We start from the raw sequence: 23,210 nt of genomic DNA on the forward strand, positions 1-23,210 counted from the left end.
TTAATCATAAAGTTGTCATTAAAAAAGTTGAACTTCTCGAGTATACAATTCTTTTCCGGTCCCCAAAGGTAAATTAGGTGCTTTGCTAAATGTTAAGTGTTAGCGTGTCTATACTAGAGCTTTCTCATATCACACTAATCAAGAATTTTAGTGTGACATTGTAGTACTCCCTCCGTTTCAATATATAAGATGTTTTAACTAAAGCACGCATATTAAGAAATTTTTATTTTTAACAAATTCAACTAATCAGAAACAATACTACATAATATAAAATACTAAACTAATCTAAAAGTTGCATAGAAACTTGAAAACATCATATATTATGAAACAAAAAACTTCTCTAAAACATTTTATATTTTGAAACGGATAGAGTATTAATGGTGCAGCGTAATTGTTAGAAACCTTGTGCTCGTTGATTCCTCCGAATAGCCGAACAGAAGGGGGGGTCTTGTTGTTCATTGATTCAAAAAATAATCGAACAAAAGACAATCTCTTGAATCGTTGATTCAAAGAATAGCCGATTAACAAGAGATAAAAGAAAAGCTCAAAGCTTTAAAATATTATTCAATAAAAGTCTCCCTCTCCAATGAAGCTTAGAGGCTACTTATACATCGAAAGCAGAGGAACCCTAGGTTGTAAACCGACTAAGAAGTAGTTCAAAGCAAAACGTAGAGCCCAAGAATCATAAACGTAAATAAAGCCCAACAAGAAAAGGAAATAAAAGAAGAAAGCATAAGATGCGCTGCATCAGGACCCTCCAGGTAGAGAAAGATTCGCCTCTGAATCTGGCTCGTCGTTGGCTCCACGAAACTTCGAGAGATACTTGACGTTAAACACATTGGAAGTCTTCATATGAGGAGGCAATTGAAGGCGATAAGCATTGTCGTTGATACGCTCTAACACCGCCACCGGGCCAATTTTGCGAGACCAGAGCTTATTATATTCATGCGAAGGCATGCGATCCTTAGTAAGAACAACCCATACTTGATCACCTGGTTGAAAAACTAACTCCCTACGCTTGATGTCGGCTTTGTCCTTGTACCGTTGGGAAGAAAGTTCCAAATGATCACGAGCCTGCTGATGCGTGGTCTTCAAGGAATCCACAAACTCTACCGCACGTCCACGCATACGTCGAGGATCCGGAACTGCTGCCAACTCCAATGGTCTCCGCGGTAACAAGCTGTAAACAATCTCAAAAGGACTAAAACCAGAGCTACGGTTAGCTGCATGATTATGTGCAAACTCGGCTTGACACAAACGAGATTCCCACCAACATATATTGTCACTAACCAAACAACACAGCATATTCCCCAACAAACGGTTGGTTACCTCCGTCTGACCATCCGTCTGCGGGTGGTACGCCGTACTCATGTCCAGACTTGTATGTAACAATTTCCACAAAGATCTCCAAAAATGACTTAAGAACCGTGTATCTCGATCAGAGACAATGGAAGTAGGCAATCCATGTAAACGGTATATCTCCTGAAAGAAAAGCTGAGCAACACGTACCGCATCCGTAGTACGCTTACAAGGTACAAAATGCGCCATCTTAGAAAACCGATCAACGACCACAAAAATAGAGTCATTACTTCGTTTGAGTCCTAGGAAGGCCCAAAATAAAATCCATACTTACGTCCGTCCAAGGTTGAGTAGGAACTGGGAAAGGAAGGTAGAGACCCGCATTCGAGGTTGTTCCTTTAGCAAGCTGACAAGCACGACAACGTTCAACAAATCGTTCCACATCACGGCGTAAAGTAGGCCAATAGTAGGATGAGGACACAAGCTGGAGTGTCCAATCCCGACCAACATGCCCCTCCGCATGCAACTCCTCGATCATCTTTAAACGCAAGCTACAATCGGGAACACAAAGTTGAACCCCACGGAAAAGAAACCCATCTGCCAGAGTAAAGTCAGTTCGTATGCCATTCTTGACGTCAGCCAAAATAGCACTAAAAAAAGGGTCGGTGTCATAAAGTTCCGAGAAGGAGGCAAAGCCCGGAACAACCACATGCAACGTGGTTAACAATGTATATCGACAATTCAAAGCATCGGCCACACGATTTAACTTGCCCGCCTTGTGACGAATAGAAAACGTAATACGCAATCCAAGAAGCATGACGAGAAGAGACCTTAACTTGACTCTCAAGATGTTTAAGGGCATCATGATCGGTGAACAAAATAAACTCTCGATGCACAAGATAATGCCGCCAATGCTTGATTGTTTGAACCACCGCGTAGAACTCCACATCGTACATACTATAACGACTTCGAGCACCTGACAATTTCTCACTAAAGTAGGCCACGGGACGAGACTGTTGACTTAGAACAGCACCGATGCCCAATTTAGAAGCATCAACAATGGAGTTCAAATGGCATTTCAAAATCAGGAAGAATCAAAATTGGAGCAGAAGTCAACTTGTGTTTGATCAAGTCAAACACATCTTTTGCTGCCGTCGACCACATAAACCCAAGAATCATAAACGTAAATAAAGCCCAACGAGAAAAGGAAATAAAAGAAGAAAGCATAAGATGCGCTGCATCAATTAATTTGTAAATATTACGAGGTTTGAAGCACTATCTAAGATAGCATATATAGATTTTTTCGCTTATGTTATTATTGCTACTTTTTATAATCGCCTTTCTTGTTGTACTTTCATTGATGGTGTTCGCGTTTTCTGCTTTTCTACGTGTGCCATTATTTAATTTGTAACTATGTATACGTCGCTTACTAGCTTTTTCACCTGTGAAGCCCACACGAACATATTATTTTATTTTCATATATATTTTTAGAAAAACTAGCTTAAGGAGCATATGATTTTTAAAGACTCTTAAAGACTCGGAACTGATTTCTAACCAACCATCAAATTAAGGAGTTTAAGATATATTCTCGACCATAGACCCATAGTTATACGTACTAATCAAGCTACCTACCTATCTACCTCGAAGACTATGCTAAGCTAAAAGGATGAATCGTCCCAGTTATAATTAGGCTCTCATTTGTCATTAAGCTTTATTAGTTTTTTGATTTCACACTAGTCATTAAGCATTGAACATTTATAGGCAACTTTCATTAAATGCATACTCAGCTAAATCCGGTACTAACAAGGGTGTGATATGAGTGTAAAAATTTATAAATTAATACAAGACAAACAAAAGATCCCAAAATAAACACTTTGAAGAGAAAGGTGACTGAATACTAAAAAAGCAAAATGACATCTGCACATCATGCAACCATTTGAAGAATAAATAAAAGAGTTTTGCAATATTAGATTAGCGACAGAATAAAAATGTAAAGATCCTATACTGCGTAGACTCAAGGGTGTGAACCAGAGACCACCACGTTCTCGAATAAAACACACACATACTCTCCTATATATATGATCTAATTTAATGATCAAGAACTTAATTTCTCATACGAAGTTAATTATTCACATACACACACACACTCACAATAGACTTGAGTTGACAGAAATGGAATCTCTATTGTGTCCGAGGAAGATGAAGAGAGTGATGATGCTGATAGTAACATTGACGTGGCTCCGTGGCACGTGCGGGGAGCTGCTCGATGACCAGCTATTCGAAGTGGGAAAGCTTAAGATGTTCGTCGACGACCTGCCAGATATGCCTAGACTCCATGGATTTAACTCTGTTCATGGCATCCTCAAACCCACTTCTCTTCAAATCGGCATGTTCTCCACTAAATGGGTATTCTTCTTTCCTTCATTCCATTTTTCCCCCCAAAGAATCAGATTCTTCTAGATTGGTGAGAATAATCGTACTTCACTTTGTTTACGTCGTTGGAAAGAAATGATGAGATACGTCTATACGTTTTTACTCTTGACCTCACTTTATTTAGTCCTCTTGGTAATAAAAGACATAACGAGCTTCGGCCTATATACTCTCCTAGGCTCAGTTACAAATGTCTTTTATTAATAGTAGTACTACATAGTAGTAATTAGCACACTTGTAACGATTAATTACTAAAACAGAGTATGATAGATAACTAAACAAATTTATGGTGTGACAGAAATTTCATAGAGATTTGCCAGCGACACAAGTGTTCGCATACGGTACATCACGTAGCAAGGCAACAGTTCCTGGTCCGACGATCGAAGCCGTGTACGGAGTAGACACATACGTTACGTGGCGAAACCACCTTCCTACATCTCACATTCTTCCTTGGGATCCCACAATCTCTCCTGCGACCGCGAAACACGGTGGAATCCCTACGGTGGTTCACTTACACGGCGGAATCCACGAACCAGGCAGTGATGGAAACGCTGATGCGTGGTTCACTGCCGGTTTCAAAGAGACTGGACCAAAATGGACGAAAACGACGTTGCATTACGAGAACATGCAACAACCTGGTAACATGTGGTACCACGACCATGCCATGGGTTTGACCCGAATCAACAACCTCGCCGGTATGGTAGGCGCTTACGTTCTTCGCCACCATGCCGTCGAATCTTCTTTTCGGCTACCCACCGGAGATGAATTTGACCGGCCGTTGATCGTTTTTGACCGGAGCTTTCGTAAAGACGGGTCAATATACATGAACGCAACTGGGAACAACCCATCGATTCACCCGCAATGGCAACCTGAATATTTTGGCGATGTGATCATCGTCAATGGAAAAGCGTGGCCGCGACTAAACGTCCGACGTAGGAAATACAGATTCCGCATCATAAACGCAAGCAACGCAAGATTCTTCAAATTCTTCTTCTCCAACGGTTTAGATTTCATCGTGGTAGGTTCTGATTCTGCGTATCTCTCGAAACCGGTAGTGACCAAATGGATTCTCTTATCTCCGTCAGAAATCGCAGACGTCATCGTTGATTTCTCGATATCGCCGTCGAGGACGGTGGTGCTCGCTAATGATGCGCCTTATCCTTACCCTAGCGGTGATCCCGTCAACAAAGAAAACAGCAAGGTAATGAAATTTATCGTCAAAACTGAACCAGAGGATGACACAAGTACAATTCCCAAGAGGCTTATCGATTACTCGGCTGCTGATGTGTCAAACGCTGTCCTCACGCGTTACATCTCTATGTACGAGTACGTGAGCGACTCTGATGAGCCAACTCATTTGTTCGTCAACGGCTTGCCCTATGACGCTCCCGTCACGGAAACTCCAAAAATAGGAACCACCGAGGTACGTTGTGTTTATTAACGGTCTAATACGTAACTGATTACAAAAATTTTAATGATACAAAAAGTGAAACTAATCAGGTGTGGGAAGTGATAAATTTGACCGAGGATAACCATCCGTTACACATTCATCTCGGACTTTTCACAGTGGTTGAGCAAACGGAGTTACTGGCGGCAGGATTGGAGGAGTTCAAGGAGTGTATGACGAAACACAACGACGCCGTCAAGTGCAAGATTAGTAAATACGCACGAGGGAAAAAGACTGCGGTAACGGCGCACGAGAGAGGCTTTAAGAACGTGTTCAAGATGATGCCGGGACATGTGACGAGGATACTCGTACGCTTTTCTTATATCCACACTAACGCATCTTACCCTTTTGATGCCACTCAGGAACCCGGCTACATCTACCATTGTCACGTAAGTAGAATTTTAGAACATTTTGAAATTGGTAAACGTTATTACATTTATCTTTTCAAATGAACATAAATATTTTTACATTGCAGATACTGGACCATGAGGACAATATGATGATGAGGCCGCTTAAGGTCATTAATTGATATGTATTCAATAAAAAAAGAACAATCGGATATTTTAATATGTTACACATTGAGAATGTAATATAATCTCTACATTATTAATCCATAGCAATAATTAATTAGTTCTATTTTCTAAAAATTAGTACTGGCTATGTTGAAAGAACCATTCTTTCCTGAATTTGTTCCACTTATGAATCCAAATTCAGAAATAATAAGAATTTTCTAAATTGATTACGTTGAGTTCTAGATACTTGATAAGCCTTTATTTTAAACCAAGTTAAAACGCATAAGGAAAACATTATAAAAAAAAAGTTGGAGAAAAAGTTTGTATAAACCTACTATAGTTGTTATTATCATCGACTAAGAGAAAAACAAACACAAAGAGAACGCTAACATTATAATGAGAGAGGATCAAATTACTCACCAATCATTTTCTTTTACACCAATCAAAACAAAAAAAATCACCAGGTGAAACTGATAGATTCAAATTGAAGATTCTCAGCCGAACCAAAGGAACAAATATTTGCAACCTCTTCTCTCATCTTTCTTGGACCACAAACAAGAACTCCGATGCTTGAACCATTTAAACCAACTAGGAGCTCTGCTTTCACACAATGAACAGCATGAGAACTTAGAAAAAGTAATATACTCTACAAGTCTAATACATGTATGAAAATGTTATGCATAATCTATAAGTAGACTTACTCTCAAGATTAGGTCTTTCTCCATAGTGAATATTGGTGACTTCCGATAGCAATTGATCTGGCGAGGTCTCGATCATCAATGGAGAAAATGCGTCATCGTTTTCATCTTTTTCCTTATAATAATTTTTTTTGTTACATAACATAGCGACCGTAGACGTAGACACCACGCTAATGGAGATTGCTAGAAGGTAAATGAGAGATTTGTAAGCCGCAGTGTACTTTTTCGAGCTTTGATCGATTGCATAAATGTGATATCTTGTGATGATTGCGATGATGATGATAAAGATCATGAATGAAGAAGAGAGGATGGTGGCGAGCCATAGCCAGGAGTTGGATCCGAGGATTGGTGAGATGGGTTGATCTGAGACATATGGTTTGAAATCTAGGGTTTTGATGATGTTCATATTGCAAGTTGATTCTTTCTCTCGGGTGACGAAGGCTTTGATCTGGATATCTACAAAGGAGGGGATCTCTGTGGAGATTGGTAAGATTAGGTTGAGCATGGAGAGGTCGGAAGAAGTCTTGAAAGCGCAAATTAAGGTCATCTTTGGGATTTTACAAGTGTTCGTTGAGCTCATGTAGAGTAGATCGCGGATTATGGAGATGAACGGTGTAATCCCACTACCTCCACTCACCATCACAAGAGTATCATGTCTGCGAATAAAACATAAGACAGAGCATGTTACTTGTGTTGCAAGGGATCGAATGTTGAACTTCTCGGTTTCGGATTTAGGTTAATTACCGTAGGTAATCAGTGGAAGCGGGGCCGTAGGGTCCCTCGACGGAAACAGCAAGGTGGTCGATCTGATCAGAAGAAGAAAGCATATGGTAAAGCTTAGTGGACCATTTGCCTTGGCACTTGATCATAACACTTAGCGTCTTTGGTTCGAGTTTGCTACTAGAAGTTATCGTAAATGGATGCCACTGCAGCTTCGAAATACTCGGTATGTTCACGAACAATATACTCGTCGGACTATACATCAGCACTGTATCAACATGTTTAGCATATGATTCTTGAATAGATAATCACTTGAAGAAGACAAAACAGAGGGATTGCTAGTTAAAACTCACTAGGGTTTTTGGAGAAATTGAGCTCGACGGTTTCACAAGGAAGAACACGCGCGGAGACAAGCTTGACGTTGTTGCGTGACTGGAGAAATCTCAAGAAACGATCGACGATGAAGATGTAGAAACCGGGAAATGAGATCAACGCGTAAGAGATGCCAACGTGGAAGACAAAGAAGAGCATGAAGACCATGTAGAGATAATGAGTGTAGAAGAAGACTTCGAAGTATCTCCTTCTAATCGCCGGGAATGTGGTGGTCCACATCACAAGTCCGGCCACCAGAGCTATCTCTCCGGCTAAATGCGAGATACCGGTCCTATCCCACTCCAACATCTATTCACACGAACAGATAAGGGTTAGCACTTAGCAGCACTGAGCATTAAAATGAACAAATTTACTTTCAATCAAACTGGTTAATTAACTATTTTGCCAAACTTATAATAACCCATATAGACTAACCTGAGAGACTTGATTTGTGGATATCCAGTAGAGACAAAAACAAAGACCGTGGCTGGTCAATAAGGTCATGACTAAGTTACCGAGCCATATATGGTACTTGATGCTTGACTCCGACGTAAGCCCAACTGCAGCCAGCAACGATGACCCACGCGCCACCGGATAGAACAAGAACCCCAAGCATATGTTCCCTGTTAGACCTAACCTTACTGCTATTGCATTCAGTCTCGCTTGCCATCTTTTGAAGTTTCGCCATATATAAAAAAAAACACGTAAGAGTCAACTATTTTTTATTAAGAGTTTTAACCATTTTTAAATGTCATTTTGTATTGAAATATACGAAAAAAACATATCAAATAATTTGTTTATAAAAAGCCCAATTGTTAAAGATATACTGATATACGTATATATCTGATATGAATCAGTTATGCTATTATTTTCTTTATTTATCCATCCCTGCAATGCAAATAGGCATTCAACTAAATAAATAATCCAAAGTGTTAACATACATGATTATTATATATAAACTATATGGTGTATGTATATTTCGCGGTAAATACAAACACAAACGTTAATGGCAAAAAAAAAAAAAACAAATAATACATAAACTTACAAGTTATCTCCATCGGTTGGAATTGATTGAGGAGTGATGGTGGCAAAGGTAAAGTAAAAGTAATTGGCTAAGCTCCAAAGAAGAAGAGACAAGAACATCGTCAAGAACATAACCTCAGTCACTGTCACTATTCCTAATCCCTTCACCAACATTGGTTTTTTCAATGCACCAAACTTGTTTCTCTTCTTCCTCTCCACTCCACTTTTTTAATTAACAGAAAAGAAAAAAAAATGATATAAAAAGCGGTTCATTAGATTATAATCAGTTGGTAGTTTAAGTGTTTAATTACCTATTTAATTGGTTAACTGTCGTTTGTTTCTTCAAGTGAAGGTAAATCGATCCAAGAAAAGCCAATAGAATCATTGGAAACATGTAAACCAGAAGGTTTACTCCTAATAATAGAAAATGATATTTGTTATCAATAAACTAATTTAAAAAACGTAGATTAGATCTATGACGACTTTTCAAGAAAAGTGATTTAAAATACCTGGTCTCCCGAAATAAATCGATTCGCCGAGCTTGGCACGCATGGATTTCAACCAGATTTTCTTGTAAGTAGACGTTGGCATCATGATCCAAATCACCATAGAACCAATCAAAATCACCATAGTTAAGAGCTTAATCACATTCTTAATCATTTCCTTGTTCATTTCTCCTAATACCATATTATACAAGAGATGAAACTACACTTTTATCAACAAAGAAAAGAGAGAGATGGAATTGCAAGAAAATAAGAACAAAATAAAGCGAAACGAACTTTTTAATGGATATGTCTGAGTTTGTTTAGATTTTCTGACAAGGGATGGAAAGCTTCTGTGACCACGCGCCACCACGAGCGAACCACGCGCCACCATGAGCCAACCACGTTAGATATCAAGAATGGCTTGTGGTTCCCACTTCCTCGTTCCTTCGCCATTCCACAACCTAAACTCGTCTCTCTCTACACCGTTAATGAATAAAATAATTTAATTGATGAATAGGCAATTTCCTTAAAACGTTCTGATTTTGACTTTTCTCATACCACATCATCCAAAACAAAAGGACCAATGAGAACATCAAAACACACCACGTCACAATAAGTTTTCATAAGATAAGAAAAAAATCCGCCAAAAAAGGAAATGTGCCGTGGCATTGCAAGTCATACAGGTAACGTAGCGAAGCATGCAACAAGGTTCATGCCTACATTACAGAGCATTTTATGCACTAAAGCAAGCGCAAAATTAGGTTAGGCATTGGCGTAGACCTGAAAATTTACCTACCACTAATTGAACTCTAAATATCTGCTATATATGTGTGTTGTGTCCTTCCCTAAATTTAACTTGTCGTATTGAGAAGAAGGAGGATGTAAATCTCTTATTGGGTTTACTGACTTGACTCCAAGTTTGCTAAGTTCAAAGATTGTTTTCTAAGTTTGAAGTTTCCCGGAAATATGTTTTTTTTTTTGGGTTAACTTTCGATAACTCATCTCAATGTAAAGAGTTAATTGTCGAGATGAGATGAATAATCGAGAGATTTTGTGACAGTAACATTTATGACTATACTTAGCAAGCAATTTTAAATTCCATGTGCTAACAACACCGTGCATATATGTGTCTCACAGAACTATAGCTTACAACGACATATGATATGAAAATGTAAAATCTCAAAGTACAAAGGCCTTCTTACTTCAACTGAAAACAAATGTAAAAGACCAAATCCACCACACTTTTTTAACCTAAGAAAATTTATGATAGTCTCTTGAGACCCCGGACCAGACTATAATAATAGTAATATACCGCTGGGCTCAATTATCTCAGACGGGATCGAACTGGCAGTGCAAGGTTCAAATTCCTTTGGAAGCTAACCGAAGTAGTGTCACCACCAGCCCATCGAGATACACTTAATTAGTTGAAGCATTAAGCATACATTTTCAACAATTCCACGAATTCAACTGTTTAAATTCTCAATCTTAAATATATACTAGCTAATTAAGAAAACAAAATGAAGTAAAAATCAACATCTCTCTTTTTATTGCACAAAATAATTCTACGTATTTTAAAATACACGAATGTAAATATTAAATATACATAATATAGTTGATGTACTAATTGTCAAGTAGGGTCTATTGCAACTTGTGAAGTGTTATCATTGGCTGGCTTTGGGTTATCTATGTGTCTGGAGCAGAGATATTTTCATTTTATTAAATGTTTCTTGTTGTCATTTGTCAGTTGTTCACTACTCTCCTTGATTTGTTATAGACATATATTATCAGGGTACGGTTTTTATTATTGCGTTTAATACGGTTCAGTACTACGGCGTAAGTTGGGTGTCCTCGTTCACTCTCGCCTAGTCACGGATATGGGTCAGTTTGAGGTGAGTCTCTTTGTGATCTCCACTTTGATTCTGGAAAACCAATAATTGGAGAGAATTCCCTAATTCTAAAACCCCATACCATGTAATTATCACAAGTCGATTGCACCGAAGAGAGCTAGAAGAACCACAATCACTTTGGATTTTGATGGTTCCACCAACTTGGTGGTGATATCCCTATCTCCTAATGGTACGAGCTTATAGTAACTAATTAGGTTTTGATTTCAGAGAGGCTTTAATATCATCTAAGTTAGAACCACCATTTAGTGTACTGATCATTGACTCGACTCTTATATACACACGTACACGACAACATGCAGTAATTAACACCAAGTATATTTAGTTAATTTGTTCTAAAAAATAGCAAAACCTAGCTAGCTAGTACTATATCTATTGCCAAAAAGAATACAAAACGGAATAAATTGTTAAAACAAATTCACAGAAACCGTAGAAGAACATATAGTTATATTACAAATAAATGATTGATGATGATAAACTTTTAAAACTTCATAATTGGTTCCGGCCAGAATAAACAGATAACTAATTTTTAACATTGTGGTCCGAATACTTATTAGATTTGACCCATCATGTTTATATTTTCTTTTATTAAAAAACCCATTACAACCTTTTTCTATAAGAAAAAAAGAAAGAGATGATAATATATGTAAGGGTCGGCTTTACAACGAAGCAAGCAAAGAAAATGTAATGGTGCTCGATCACTCTTATGTAATGTAATAATTAAAGCGTGTGTGGGTGTGTGTGTATGTGGTTCAGTTCAATTATATGTGTTTGGTTGCATTATAAACCATAATATTCCAATAGCCAACTGTATCCTTCTATTTTGTTTTGTTATCTTCTTCATTCTCCTCCTCTGTCCACCACCGCCAATCTCGCTCTCTTTCTTTTCGTATTTCTTTATTTATTCTTCATTTGTTTATTTATCTACTTATTCTTTTATTTTTAATAATAAATAATCGTTGGACTAGCTAAGACAACTAATAAAAAGGACAAATAATAATCTGAAAAGTTATTATTAACAAAAAAATAAGTGATATTTCTCACAGTTTCTAAGGTTTATAATTGTTTTGTGAGATTAGAATTTAGGATTTAGGGCTAATTTTTTTTAAGTCTTTTGTCTATTTATATGATTATTAGGAAAATATTTAAATAAATATGTTAGATTTTTGGAAAATGAATTTATTCTACAAAAATACATATGATTGACATTTTTAAATATATAACCTTTATGATAAAGAATTGTATATCTTTAATATATCCGACCACGAAAATAACTCTACACTAGGAGATATCCCGTGCTTTAAGCACGAGTCAACATTTTTTAAAAATTTCTAATATAATAATAATAATTATTGTTATATATTTTTTTAAAGTTGTTTTATTTGAGATAATATTTATTTTAATTGTTCTGTAAATCTATTAGTCTTTATGAATACTAATTATTTTAGAAGATTATAGTATTTTATTTTTTTGATGTATATTACAGTTTTATATTGTTTGTTTGTTGTATTTACATCATTATTTTGTGAAATATGAAGTAGTAGTTTTAATATTATAATTGTGAACAAAGAAAAATTATTAATTTATCATCTATATATTTAGTTTTACCAACCTGTCAATGTAGAAATTAAAACATACATTTTTTTAGATTGAGTAATATATATTCGTTTTACAAAATTCAAATCACAACATATGCAGAAAAAATTATGCATTTTACTAATCATAAGTATTATATGAAGATTCCAAAAAATTTGTAAATAAAAGAAAATAAAGATGATAGGAGAATCATAATTTGAAATATTAACAAAATCTTCGAAATTTAGTTATTAAAAATAATTATATTGTGTACTTGAATATAAAATCTTAGTTTTTGAAATTATGATTGGTTTCTATTTTTTAAAAATAAATATATTTAGTAATTTTCGTCCATAATTTATTAGAGAGAGAAAATATATTTTTTATTTTTTTAGATTTTTTTATATTTGATCTGTCAGTTTTTTTTTTAATTAATTAATTAAATAAGCTTAATTAAGCTTTTCTAATGGCAATTGAATGTATTTTTTTACACATTTTAAAGTTACTTTCATATTTGTACTTCCCAATTAATATAGATACAATATTTATGAGATTTGGTGACCAATAGATAAAAATTCTCTAATAATTATATTTTCTTAATGCAACCGAAAAAAAAAACTTATCACTTTAAAATTTGGTTTACTTTTTTTTTATTTTTAGTTTTAGAAGATAGACTAATTTACCGGGAATAATGTTTTGACTTTTATGTAACATAAAATATTTTAGAGTAAAAAAGTAAATAAAAGAAAAAAAGTGGACCGATTGAAAATTACAGTATAGGAAGTATAAAAAAAAATGTTTTTCTCTCTGGGTGATTTCCCTGGCGAACGCCTTCCTTCTTCTTTCAATTTCTTCTCTCCGATCCTTTTCCAGATCAGGAGTTTGTTTCCGTCCACAAAAATCTTCATTACTACTCTGGAGATCCATGTCGGTGGTTTTTTCTATCAGTTAAAATTGACAGTTTATTTCTCCCAATTTTCTCGGGAGATAACCGTCAAAGCAAACCGCCATGGGATTTTCCTGATGAATGTGTGGGAAGAATTCTGGATGGTGGGAGGGCACAATATCGATTCCAGTCTGAAGATTCCCTGAATTTGGTGCTGCGAATGGGCCCTTGGTCCTTCGATGACTGGATGGTAACCACCCATCGATGGTACCCAAACATAAGCGATGCTAATATGAAGATCATACCTTTCTGGGTACAAATTCAAGGTATCCCAACTCTTTGCTTAACCAATGATATGACTAGGTGGGTAGGGAACAAGATAGGCTATGTTTCTGAAGTAGATTACAATGAGAATGAGATGCAAGTAGGGGCTGTGCGTGTTAAGATAGACTGGAACATTGATGATGCCTTACGCTTCCAAAAGAACATCCAATTCATTGATGATGAGAATACAATAATTAAGTTTTGTTATGAGCGACTTCGTAACTTTTGTACGAAATGCGGTTCACTTAAACATGATGCAAAGGAATGATCTCTTGGCTTTGATGACTCTGAACTAGAGGATTCGGATAATGACAGTGATGGTGAGAACCACAACAATGGTGACAAAGATATGTCTGAGACGAATACCTTACCGTCTGTAGACCCTGCAAGCCTTATCCCGGGGTTAAAAATACCACCACCATCACCAAGACCTATAATGGGTAATGTCTCATACCAGATGGTGAATAAGTCTCTTCCAAGTGTCTTCGTGGACAAGGATCTAACGGTTGAGCGCATCTGCTATATGAATGCAAAGTATGTGGGACGTGTTTCTGAACCTTACGAACCACAGAACTATCTCGATGACAACTCTCACAATGCACAACCGGAGTTTGTGTTCATGAAACGTAAGCGAGTGCAATTTGAGACCTCCTTTAACAAAGCAGAAGCAGTTGAGGAGTTGGTGGTCCTGAACCAACTTCGAAAGAAGACTCACCGCACCGTTTCAGTTGGTTATTGCTCTGTGAACAATGGATTCGACGGAGGCGCGGGGGGCCCGATACCCCCAGACTTTCCAATATGAAGATCCTCTCCTGGAACCGCTAGGGCGTTGGTCCTTCTTTAACGTCTTCTCGCGTTAAAAAACTTTGTCTTCTTACTAAATGTGATCTTCTCTTTCTCTCTGAAACTCTAAACAATAATGATGTAATATCTAAACTTAAGTGTGATCTAGGATTTTCTAATGCTTTTATTCAACCCCCTCAAGGTAGGAGTGGAGGTTTATGTTTATTCTGGAAAGATAATGTTGTACTTTCCTTGCTCTCACAAGATGAGAGGCTTATTGATGTAACTGTTGACTATAATAATATTAAGTTCTACTTTTCTTGTGTGTATGGTCACCCAGTTCCTAGTGAAAGACATGAATTGTGGGAACGTTTTGAACATCTAGCCCTCTCACGCAATGCACCTTGGTTACTAATTGGAGACTTTAATGAGATAATTTGTAACCGGGAAAAGATAGGAGGACCAGCTCGAGAAGAATGGACTTTTCGAGATTTTAGACATATGATTGTTTTGTGTGATCTTCAAGATATACGTTCAACAGGAAATACCTTCTCATGGGTTGGTGAAAGACACTCCCACACGATTCAATACTCTATGGACAGGGCCATGTTTAAATCTCCAGGGGCTGTTATTTTCCCAAATGTAGAGGCTCAATTTCTAGACTTTGCATGCTCCGACCACAGGTCAGTTTTACTCGACCTAAATGACATAATCCGACATAAAAGACGAATTTTTCAATTTGACAAACGTCTTTTAGACGTACCAAACTTCCAGGAGGTGGTTAAAGAAGGTTGGTTAGCTGATAGTGATGACTCTGATATCTTAATCACCGAAAGAATCAAAAACTGCAGACGAAGTATGGCAAATTTAAAACGAGAACACCATTTAAACTCTGAAGAATGTATTGTCACACTTCAAACACGTTTAAACTTTGCAATGGAGAGCCTAAACCCACATATACGGAGAACTATCCCATTTTTGCAAGATGACTTAACAAAGGCCTATAGTGATGAAGAAAAACATTAGCAACAAAAGAGCAGAAATCAATGGATGACTGCTGGAGATCAAAACACAAGTTTCTTTCACGCATGCGCAAAACAGGGTTTGCAAAGAATTAGATTACCTCTATATCGGATGAACAAGGGAACTTATATCAGGGAGACAAGGAGATTGGAGATCATGCACAAAGTTTTTTCACCAATATATTTGCAACGGCCAATCATCAAGTCACACCATCGGATTTTGCAGATTTTAGTCCCAAGGTTTCTGATGAAGCAAATAAGAGTCTAACAAGAGCTTTTACTAGTGAGGAGATTTATAATGCAATTAGTTTTATCGGTGATGATCGTGCTCCGGGGCCAGACGGTTTAACAGCCAGATTTTATAAAGCCTGTTGGGAAACAGTCGGACCACAAGTCATACAAGAGGTGCAAAACTTTTTCGAGACTTCAGTATTGAAACAGAGCATAAACCACACAAACATTTGTATGATACCAAAGATTGACAACCCTCAAACTCTCTCAGACTACCAGCCAATAGATTTATGCAATGTGCTATATAAGATAATTTCCAAATGTTTGGTTCAGAGATTAAAACCACACTTGAACGACATAATCTCTGACTCGCAGGCAGCTTTTATTCCAGGACGTTTAACCCAAGACAATGTGATGATCGCTCACGAAGTTATGCACTCACTTAAGGTCAGAACTCGAGTCTTGCAGAATTATATGGCTGTCAAAATGGATGTAACTAAAGCTTACGATCGAGTCGAATGGAACTTTCTTGAAACAACTCTGAAACTTTTTGGCTTTTGTTCAAAATGGATTAATTGGATCATGGCTGTTGTGACTACTATTAACTACTCTGTCTTAATAAATGGAGCTCCCTATGGTTATGTTCAACCAACAAAGGGTATTAGACAAGGTGATCCCCTATCACCATACCTCTTCATACTATGCTCAGATATACTCAGCCATCTAATTTCGACAAGTGCTAGTGAAGGAGATCTTTGTGGCATTCAGATAGGCAATGGTGCTCCAAGTATTACCCATCTGCAGTTTGCCGATGATTGCTTATTTTTCTGCAAAGCAAACAAGAAAAACTGCCAAACATTAAAAGATATTTTTGATGTCTATGAATACTATTCAGGACAAAAGATAAATACTTCAAAATCAATGATCACTTTTGGAAGTAGAGTTTATGGGAACACTCAATTACGCCTAAAATCAATTTTTGACATCCCTAATCATGGAGGAGGAGGAAAGTATTTTGGTCTTCCTGAGCAGTTTGGTCGAAAAAAGAAGGAGATGTTTGAGTACATAGTTGACAGAGTCAAGAAACGTACAAATGGTTGGACTGCTAAGAAACTGTCTCCTGCTGGCAAGGAGATAATGCTAAACTCTGTTGCCTTATCAATGCCGGTGTACGCTATGTCATGCTTCAAGTTGTCTCTGGGAATCACTTCAGAAATCGAAACACTCTTAATGCAGTTTTGGTGGGAAAAAAGTTCAAATCAACGCAGTATACCATGGATCGCTTGGAAAAAATTACAATGTTCAAAAAGAGAAGGGGGTTTGGGGTTAGGGACCTAGAAAAATTCAATGATGCACTTTTGCAAAACAAGCATGGAGGCTAATCCAAAGTCCTAATTCATTATTTGCCCGAGTAATGAAAAGCAGATATTACCGGGATGAGTCAATTTTTTAGATGCTAAACAAAGAAAGAAACAATCTTATGGTTGGTCGTCTATTTTAATAGGACTTGATCTTATAAAAAAAGGTTCATGATATATTGTGGGAGATGGTAAATCTATTCGTATAGGTTTGGATAATTTTATTGAAGAGCATCCTCCCAGATTAGTTCAAACCTCACCACTACAATCTCCTGCAACACTTGATCAATTTATCTCTAAAACGGGTGATATTCGAACTTGGGATAATCAGAAACTCCTTTTCTTAGTACAACAGTCAGAGCAGGAGATTATACAAAACATTCATCTCTCACATGTGGAACAACCGGACAAACTAATTTGGAACTATACTCGCTCAGGAGGCTATACTGTTAAGACTGGATACTGGTTCATCACTCACTATCCTTTTGACCCAGGAGCTGTTTTGAATATACCTCATGGTTTAGTTGAACTCAAGAACAAAATCTGGAAATTGCGTTTACTACCGAAGATCAAACACTTCCTATGGCGTATTCTATCACAAGCTATACCAGTCACAACAAGATTACGGACAAGAGGTATGAACATTGATCCTTTATGTCCAAGATGTCATCAAACAGAGAAAACAATCCATCATTCCCTTTTCTCTTGTCCTTACGCTATTATGGCTTGGAGACTTTCTAGTACTTCTTCCCTAGACATCACTCAACTACCTTTAAATACAGAGGATATCATTGCTCAACTATTAACTTATCAATCTCAAACATCCAACATATATGATTCATTATTACCCTTTGTTCTTTTATGGCGTATTTAGAAAGCAAGAAACAACCAAGTTTTCAATAATTATCGAGAGAGCGCATCAAAAACAGTTTTACAGTCGAAGTCAGATACAAAAGAATGGATAAACAATTTACAAAATACATCTTCACCATTGACTACTACACGTACGAATATAACATCGTGGCTACCTCCAACTCATCCGACCCTTAAATGCAATTTTGATGCGAGCTACGATCATCACACCCATCAGGCTACTGGAGGATAAATTTTTAGGAACCATGAGGGTGAATCACTAGTGTGGGGTGCGACTAGACTACAAAATGTTCGATCTCCTTTAGAAGCAGAAACAAAAGGATTGTTCACTGCGATACAACAGGCATGGATTCGAGGCTATCAGGCAATCGTCTTTGAAGAAGACTGTGAAACTTTAATAAGTGTTTGGTTCATTTGGTTCATTTCAATTATATGTGTTTGGTTGCATTATAAACCATAATATTCCAATAGCCAACTGTATCCTTCTATTTTGTTTTGTTATCTTCTTCATTCTCCTCCTCTATCCACCACCGCCAATCTCGCTCTCTTTCTTTTCGTATTTCTTTATTTATTCTTCATTTGTTTATTTATCTACTTATTCTTTTATTTTTAATAATAAATAATCGTTGGACTAGCTAAGACAACTAATAAAAAGGAAAAATAATAATCTGAAAAGTTATTATTAACAAAAAAATAAGTGATATTTCTCACAGTTTCTAAGGTTTATAATTGTTTTGTGAGATTAGAATTTAGGATTTAGGGCTAATTTTTTTTAAGTCTTTTGTCTATTTATATGATTATTAGGAAAATATTTAAATAAATATGTTAGATTTTTGGAAAATGAATTTATTCTACAAAAATACATATGATTGACATTTTTAATTATATAACCTTTATGATAAAGAATTGTATATCTTTAATACATCCGACCACGAAAATAACTCTACACTAGGAGATATCTCGTGCTTTAAGCACGAGTCAACATTTTTAAAAAATTTCTAATATAATAATAATAATTATTGTTATATATTTTTTTAAAGTTATTTTATTTAAGATAATATTTATTTTAATTGTTCTGTAAATCTATTAGTCTTTATGAATACTAATTATTTTAGAATATTATAGTATTTTATTTTTTTGATGTATATTACAGTTTTATATTGTTTGTTTGTTGTATTTACATCATTATTTTGTGAAATATGAAGTAGTAGTTTTAATATTATAATTGTGAACAAAGAAAAATTATTAATTTATCATCTATATATTTAGTTTTACCAACCTGCCAATGTAGAAATTAAAACATACATTTTTTTAGATTGAGTAATATATATTCGTTTTACAAAATTCAAATCACAACATATGCAGAAAAAATTATGCATTTTACTAATCATAAGTATTATATGAAGATTCCAAAAAATTTGTAAATAAAAGAAAATAAAGATGATAGGAGAATCATAATTTGAAATATTAACAAAATCTTCGAAATTTAGTTATTAAAAATAATTATATTGTGTACTTGAATATAAAATCTTAGTTTTTGAAATTATGATTGGTTTCTATTTTTTTAAAATAAATATATTTAGTAATTTTCGTCCATAATTTATTAGAGAGAGAAAATATATTTTTTATTTTTTTAGATTTTTTTATATTTGATCTGTCAGTTTTTTTAATTAATTATCTTTCTTTAATTAATTAAATAAGCTTAATTAAGTTTTTAGAATGGCAATTGAATGTAATTTTTTACAAATTTTAAGGTTAGTTTCATATTTGTACTTCCCAATTAATATAGATACAATATTTATGAGATTTGGTGACCAATAAATAAAAATTCTCTAATAATTATATTTTCTTAATGCAACCGAAAAAAAAAACTTATCACTTTAAAATTTGGTTTACTTTTTTTTTTATTTTTAGTTTTAAAAGACAGACTAATTTACCGGGAATAATGTTTTGACTTTTATGTAACATAAAATATTTTAGAGTAAAAAAGAAAATAAAAGAAAAAAAGTGGACCGATTGAAAATTACAGTATAGGAAGTATATAAAAAAAATATGTTTTTCTCTCTGGGCGATTCCCCTGGCGAACGCCTTCCTTCTTCTTTCAATTTCTTTTCTCCGATCCTTTTCCAGATCAGGAGTTTGTTTCCGTCCACAAAAATCTTCATTATTACTCTGGAGATCCATGTCGGCGGTTTTTTCTGTCAGTTAAAATTGACAGTTTATTTCTCCCAATTTTCTCGGGAGGTAACCGTCAAAACAAACCGCCATGGGTCTACTATAAATCTAAATCTTTCCCACGCTTTTCCACAATCATTCTCCCAATTCCCTTTGATTTCTTCAGTATAATACCAAATATGAGTGACAATATCCGCAAATCTGTTCAGGATCACAATTTGGGCATAGATGATGCCCCAATCTCGCTTCCACCGGAGTTCCTATCCCGAGCGATCTCTGTCAATCGCCATACATTGGTTGTTACACCGGTCAACCCACAGAAGCAGAATCTGCGAGCACTCATACGGCATATGCCACGAGTATGGGGTTTTCCTGATGAATCTATGGGAAGAATTCTGGATGGTGGGAGGGCACAGTATCAATTCCAGTCTGAAGATTCCCTGAATTTGGTGCTGCGAAGGGGCCCTTGGTCCTTTGGTGACTGGATGGTAACCACCCATCGATGGTACCCAAACATAAGCGATGCTAATATGAAGATCATACCTTTCTGGGTACAAATTCAAGGTATCCCAACTCTTTGCTTAACCAATGATATGGCTAGGTGGGTAGGGAACAAGATAGGCTATGTTTCTGAAGTAGATTACAATGAGAATGAGATGCAAGTAGGGGCTGTGCGTGTTAAGATAGACTGGAACATTGATGATGCCTTACGCTTCCAAAAGAACATCCAATTCATTGATGATGAGAATACAATAATTAAGTTTCGTTATGAGCGACTTCGTAACTTTTGTACGAAATGCGGTTCACTTAAACATGATGCAAAGGAATGATCTCTTGGCTTTGATGACTCTGAACCAGAGGATTCGGATAATGACAGTGATGGTGAGAACCACAACAATGGTGACAAAGATATGTCTGAGGCGAATACCTTACCGTATGTAGACCCTGCAAGCCTTATCCCGGGGTTAAAAATGCCACCACCATCACCAAGACCTATATAGGGTAATGTCTCATACCATATGGTGAATAAGTCTCTTCCAAGTGTCTTCGTGGACAAGGATCTAACGGTTGAGCGCATCCGCTATATGAATGCAAAGTATGTGGGACGTGTTTCTGAACCTTATGAACCACAGAACTATCTCGATGACAACTCTGACAATACACAACCGGAGTTTGTGTTCATGAAACGTAAGCGAGTGCAATTTGAGACCTCCTTTAACAAAGCAGAAGCAGCTGAGGAGTTGGTGGTCCTGAACCAACTTTGAAAGAACCGCACCGTTTCAGTTGGTTATTGCTCTGTGAACAATGGATTCGACGGAGGCGCGGGGGGCCCGGTACCCCCAGACTTTCCAATATGAAGATCCTCTCCTGGAAACGCCAGGGCGTTGGTCCTTCTTTAACGTCTTCTCGCGTTAAAAAACTTTGTCTTCTTACTAAATGTGATCTTCTCTTTCTCTCTGAAACTCTAAACAATAATGATGTAATATCTAAACTTAAGTGTGATCTAGGATTTTCTAATGCTTTTATTCAACCCCCTCAAGGTAGGAGTGGAGGTTTATGTTTATTCTGGAAAGATAATGTTGTACTTTCCTTGCTCTCACAAGATGAGAGGCTTATTTATGTAACTGTTGACCATAATAATATTAAGTTCTACTTGTCTTGTGTGTATGGTCACCCAGTTCCTAGTGAAAGACATGAATTGTGGGAACGTTTTGAACATCTAGCCCTCTCACGCAATGCACCTTGGTTACTAATTGGAGACTTTAATGAGATAATTTGTAACCGGGAAAAGATAGGAGGACCAGCTCGAGAAGAATGGACTTTTCGAGATTTTAGACATATGATTGCTGTGTGTGATCTTCAAGATATACGTTCAACAGGAAATACCTTCTCATGGGTTGGTGAAAGACACTCCCACACGATTCAATGCTGTATGGACAGGGCCATGTTTAACTCTCCAGGGGCTGCTATTTTCCCAAATGTAGAGGCTCAGTTTCTAGACTTTGCATGCTCCGACCACAGGCCAGTTTTACTCGACCTAAATGACATAATCCGACATAAAAGACGAAATTTTCAATTTGACAAACGTCTTTTAGACGTACCAAACTTCCAGGAGGCGGTTAAAGAAGGTTGGTTAGCTGATAGTGATGACTCTGATATCTTAATCACCGAAAGAATCAAAAACTGCAGACGAAGTATGGCAAATTTAAAACGAGAACACCATTTAAACTCTGAAGAATGTATTGTCACACTTCAAACACGTTTAAACTTTGCAATGGAGAGCCTAAACCCACATATACGGAGAACTATCCCATTTTTGCAAGATGACTTAACAAAGGCCTATGGTGATGAAGAAAAACATTGGCAACAAAAGAGCAGAAATCAATGGATGACTGCTGGAGATCAAAACACAAGTTTCTTTCACGCATGCGCAAAACAGGGTTTGCAAAGAATTAGATTACCTCTATATCGGATGAACAAGGGAACTTATATCAGGGAGACAAGGAGATTGGAGATCATGCACAAAGTTTTTTCACCAATATATTTGCAACGGCCAATCATCAAGTCACACCATCGGATTTCGCAGATTAGTCCCAAGGTTTCTGATGAAGCAAATAAGAGTCTAACAAGAGCTTTTACTAGTGAGGAGATTTATAATGCAATTAGTTCAATCGGTGATGATCGTGCTCCGGGGCCAGACGGTTTAACAGCCAGATTTTATAAAGCCTGTTGGGAAACAGTCGGACCACAAGTCATACAAGAGGTGCAAAACTTTTTCGAGACTTCAGTATTGAAACAGAGCATAAACCACACAAACATTTGTATGATACCAAAGATTGACAACCCTCAAACTCTCTCAGACTACCAGCCAATAGATTTATGCAATGTGCTATATAAGATAATTTCCAAATGTTTGGTTCAGAGATTAAAACCACACTTGAACGACATAATCTCCGACTCGCAGGCAGCTTTTATTCCAGGACGTTTAATCCAAGACAATGTGATGATCGCTCACGAAGTTATGTACTCACTTAAGGTCAGAACTCGAGTCTTGCAGAATTATATGGCTGTCAAAACGGATGTAACTAAAGC

General features: G+C 36.5%; 2 protein-coding genes across 2 annotated transcripts; one reads left to right on the forward strand and one right to left on the reverse strand.

The window, feature by feature from the left end:
* Positions 1–3,041: 3,041 nt before the first annotated feature.
* Positions 3,042–5,823, forward strand: LOC104741015 (multicopper oxidase LPR1). The gene is made up of 4 exons (XM_010461775.3): positions 3,042–3,705; positions 4,028–5,152; positions 5,230–5,565; positions 5,652–5,823. The coding sequence occupies exons 1-4, from the start codon at positions 3,391–3,393 to the stop codon at positions 5,703–5,705; spliced, it is 1,830 nt and encodes a 609-aa protein (XP_010460077.1). The 5' UTR covers positions 3,042–3,390; the 3' UTR covers positions 5,706–5,823.
* A 173-nt stretch (positions 5,824–5,996) lies between these two features.
* Positions 5,997–9,762, reverse strand: LOC104741016 (ferric reduction oxidase 3, mitochondrial). Its single transcript, XM_087484487.1, has 10 exons — positions 9,545–9,762; positions 9,281–9,463; positions 9,011–9,178; positions 8,813–8,915; positions 8,524–8,724; positions 7,914–8,148; positions 7,460–7,787; positions 7,131–7,374; positions 6,390–7,042; positions 5,997–6,285 (listed from the first exon to the last, which is right to left on the reverse strand). The coding sequence occupies exons 2-10, from the start codon at positions 9,375–9,377 to the stop codon at positions 6,146–6,148; spliced, it is 2,169 nt and encodes a 722-aa protein (XP_087340613.1). The 5' UTR covers positions 9,378–9,463; positions 9,545–9,762; the 3' UTR covers positions 5,997–6,145.
* Positions 9,763–23,210: the final 13,448 nt, after the last annotated feature.

The sequence above is a fragment of the Camelina sativa genome, chromosome 14, assembly GCF_030686135.1.
Source record: "Camelina sativa cultivar CO46 ecotype springtype chromosome 14, ASM3068613v1".
NCBI lineage: Eukaryota > Viridiplantae > Streptophyta > Magnoliopsida > Brassicales > Brassicaceae > Camelina > Camelina sativa.

Bases quoted from the DNA above. Each gene is read 5' to 3' on its own strand.
- LOC104741016 (XM_087484487.1), bottom strand. From the start codon at position 9,377: ATGGTGGCGCGTGGTTCGCTCGTGGTGGCGCGTGGTCACAGAAGCTTT. The intron at 8,725-8,812 runs GTAATTAAACAC...TAATTAAAAAAG, and splicing joins ACAGTTAACCAATTAAATAG to TGGAGTGGAGAGGAAGAAGA. The intron at 7,375-7,459 runs GTGAGTTTTAAC...ATGTTGATACAG, and splicing joins CAATTTCTCCAAAAACCCTA to TGCTGATGTATAGTCCGACG.
- LOC104741015 (XM_010461775.3), top strand. From the start codon at position 3,391: ATGATCAAGAACTTAATTTCTCATACGAAGTTAATTATTCACATACAC. The intron at 5,153-5,229 runs GTACGTTGTGTT...GAAACTAATCAG, and splicing joins CAAAAATAGGAACCACCGAG to GTGTGGGAAGTGATAAATTT. The intron at 5,566-5,651 runs GTAAGTAGAATT...TTTACATTGCAG, and splicing joins GCTACATCTACCATTGTCAC to ATACTGGACCATGAGGACAA.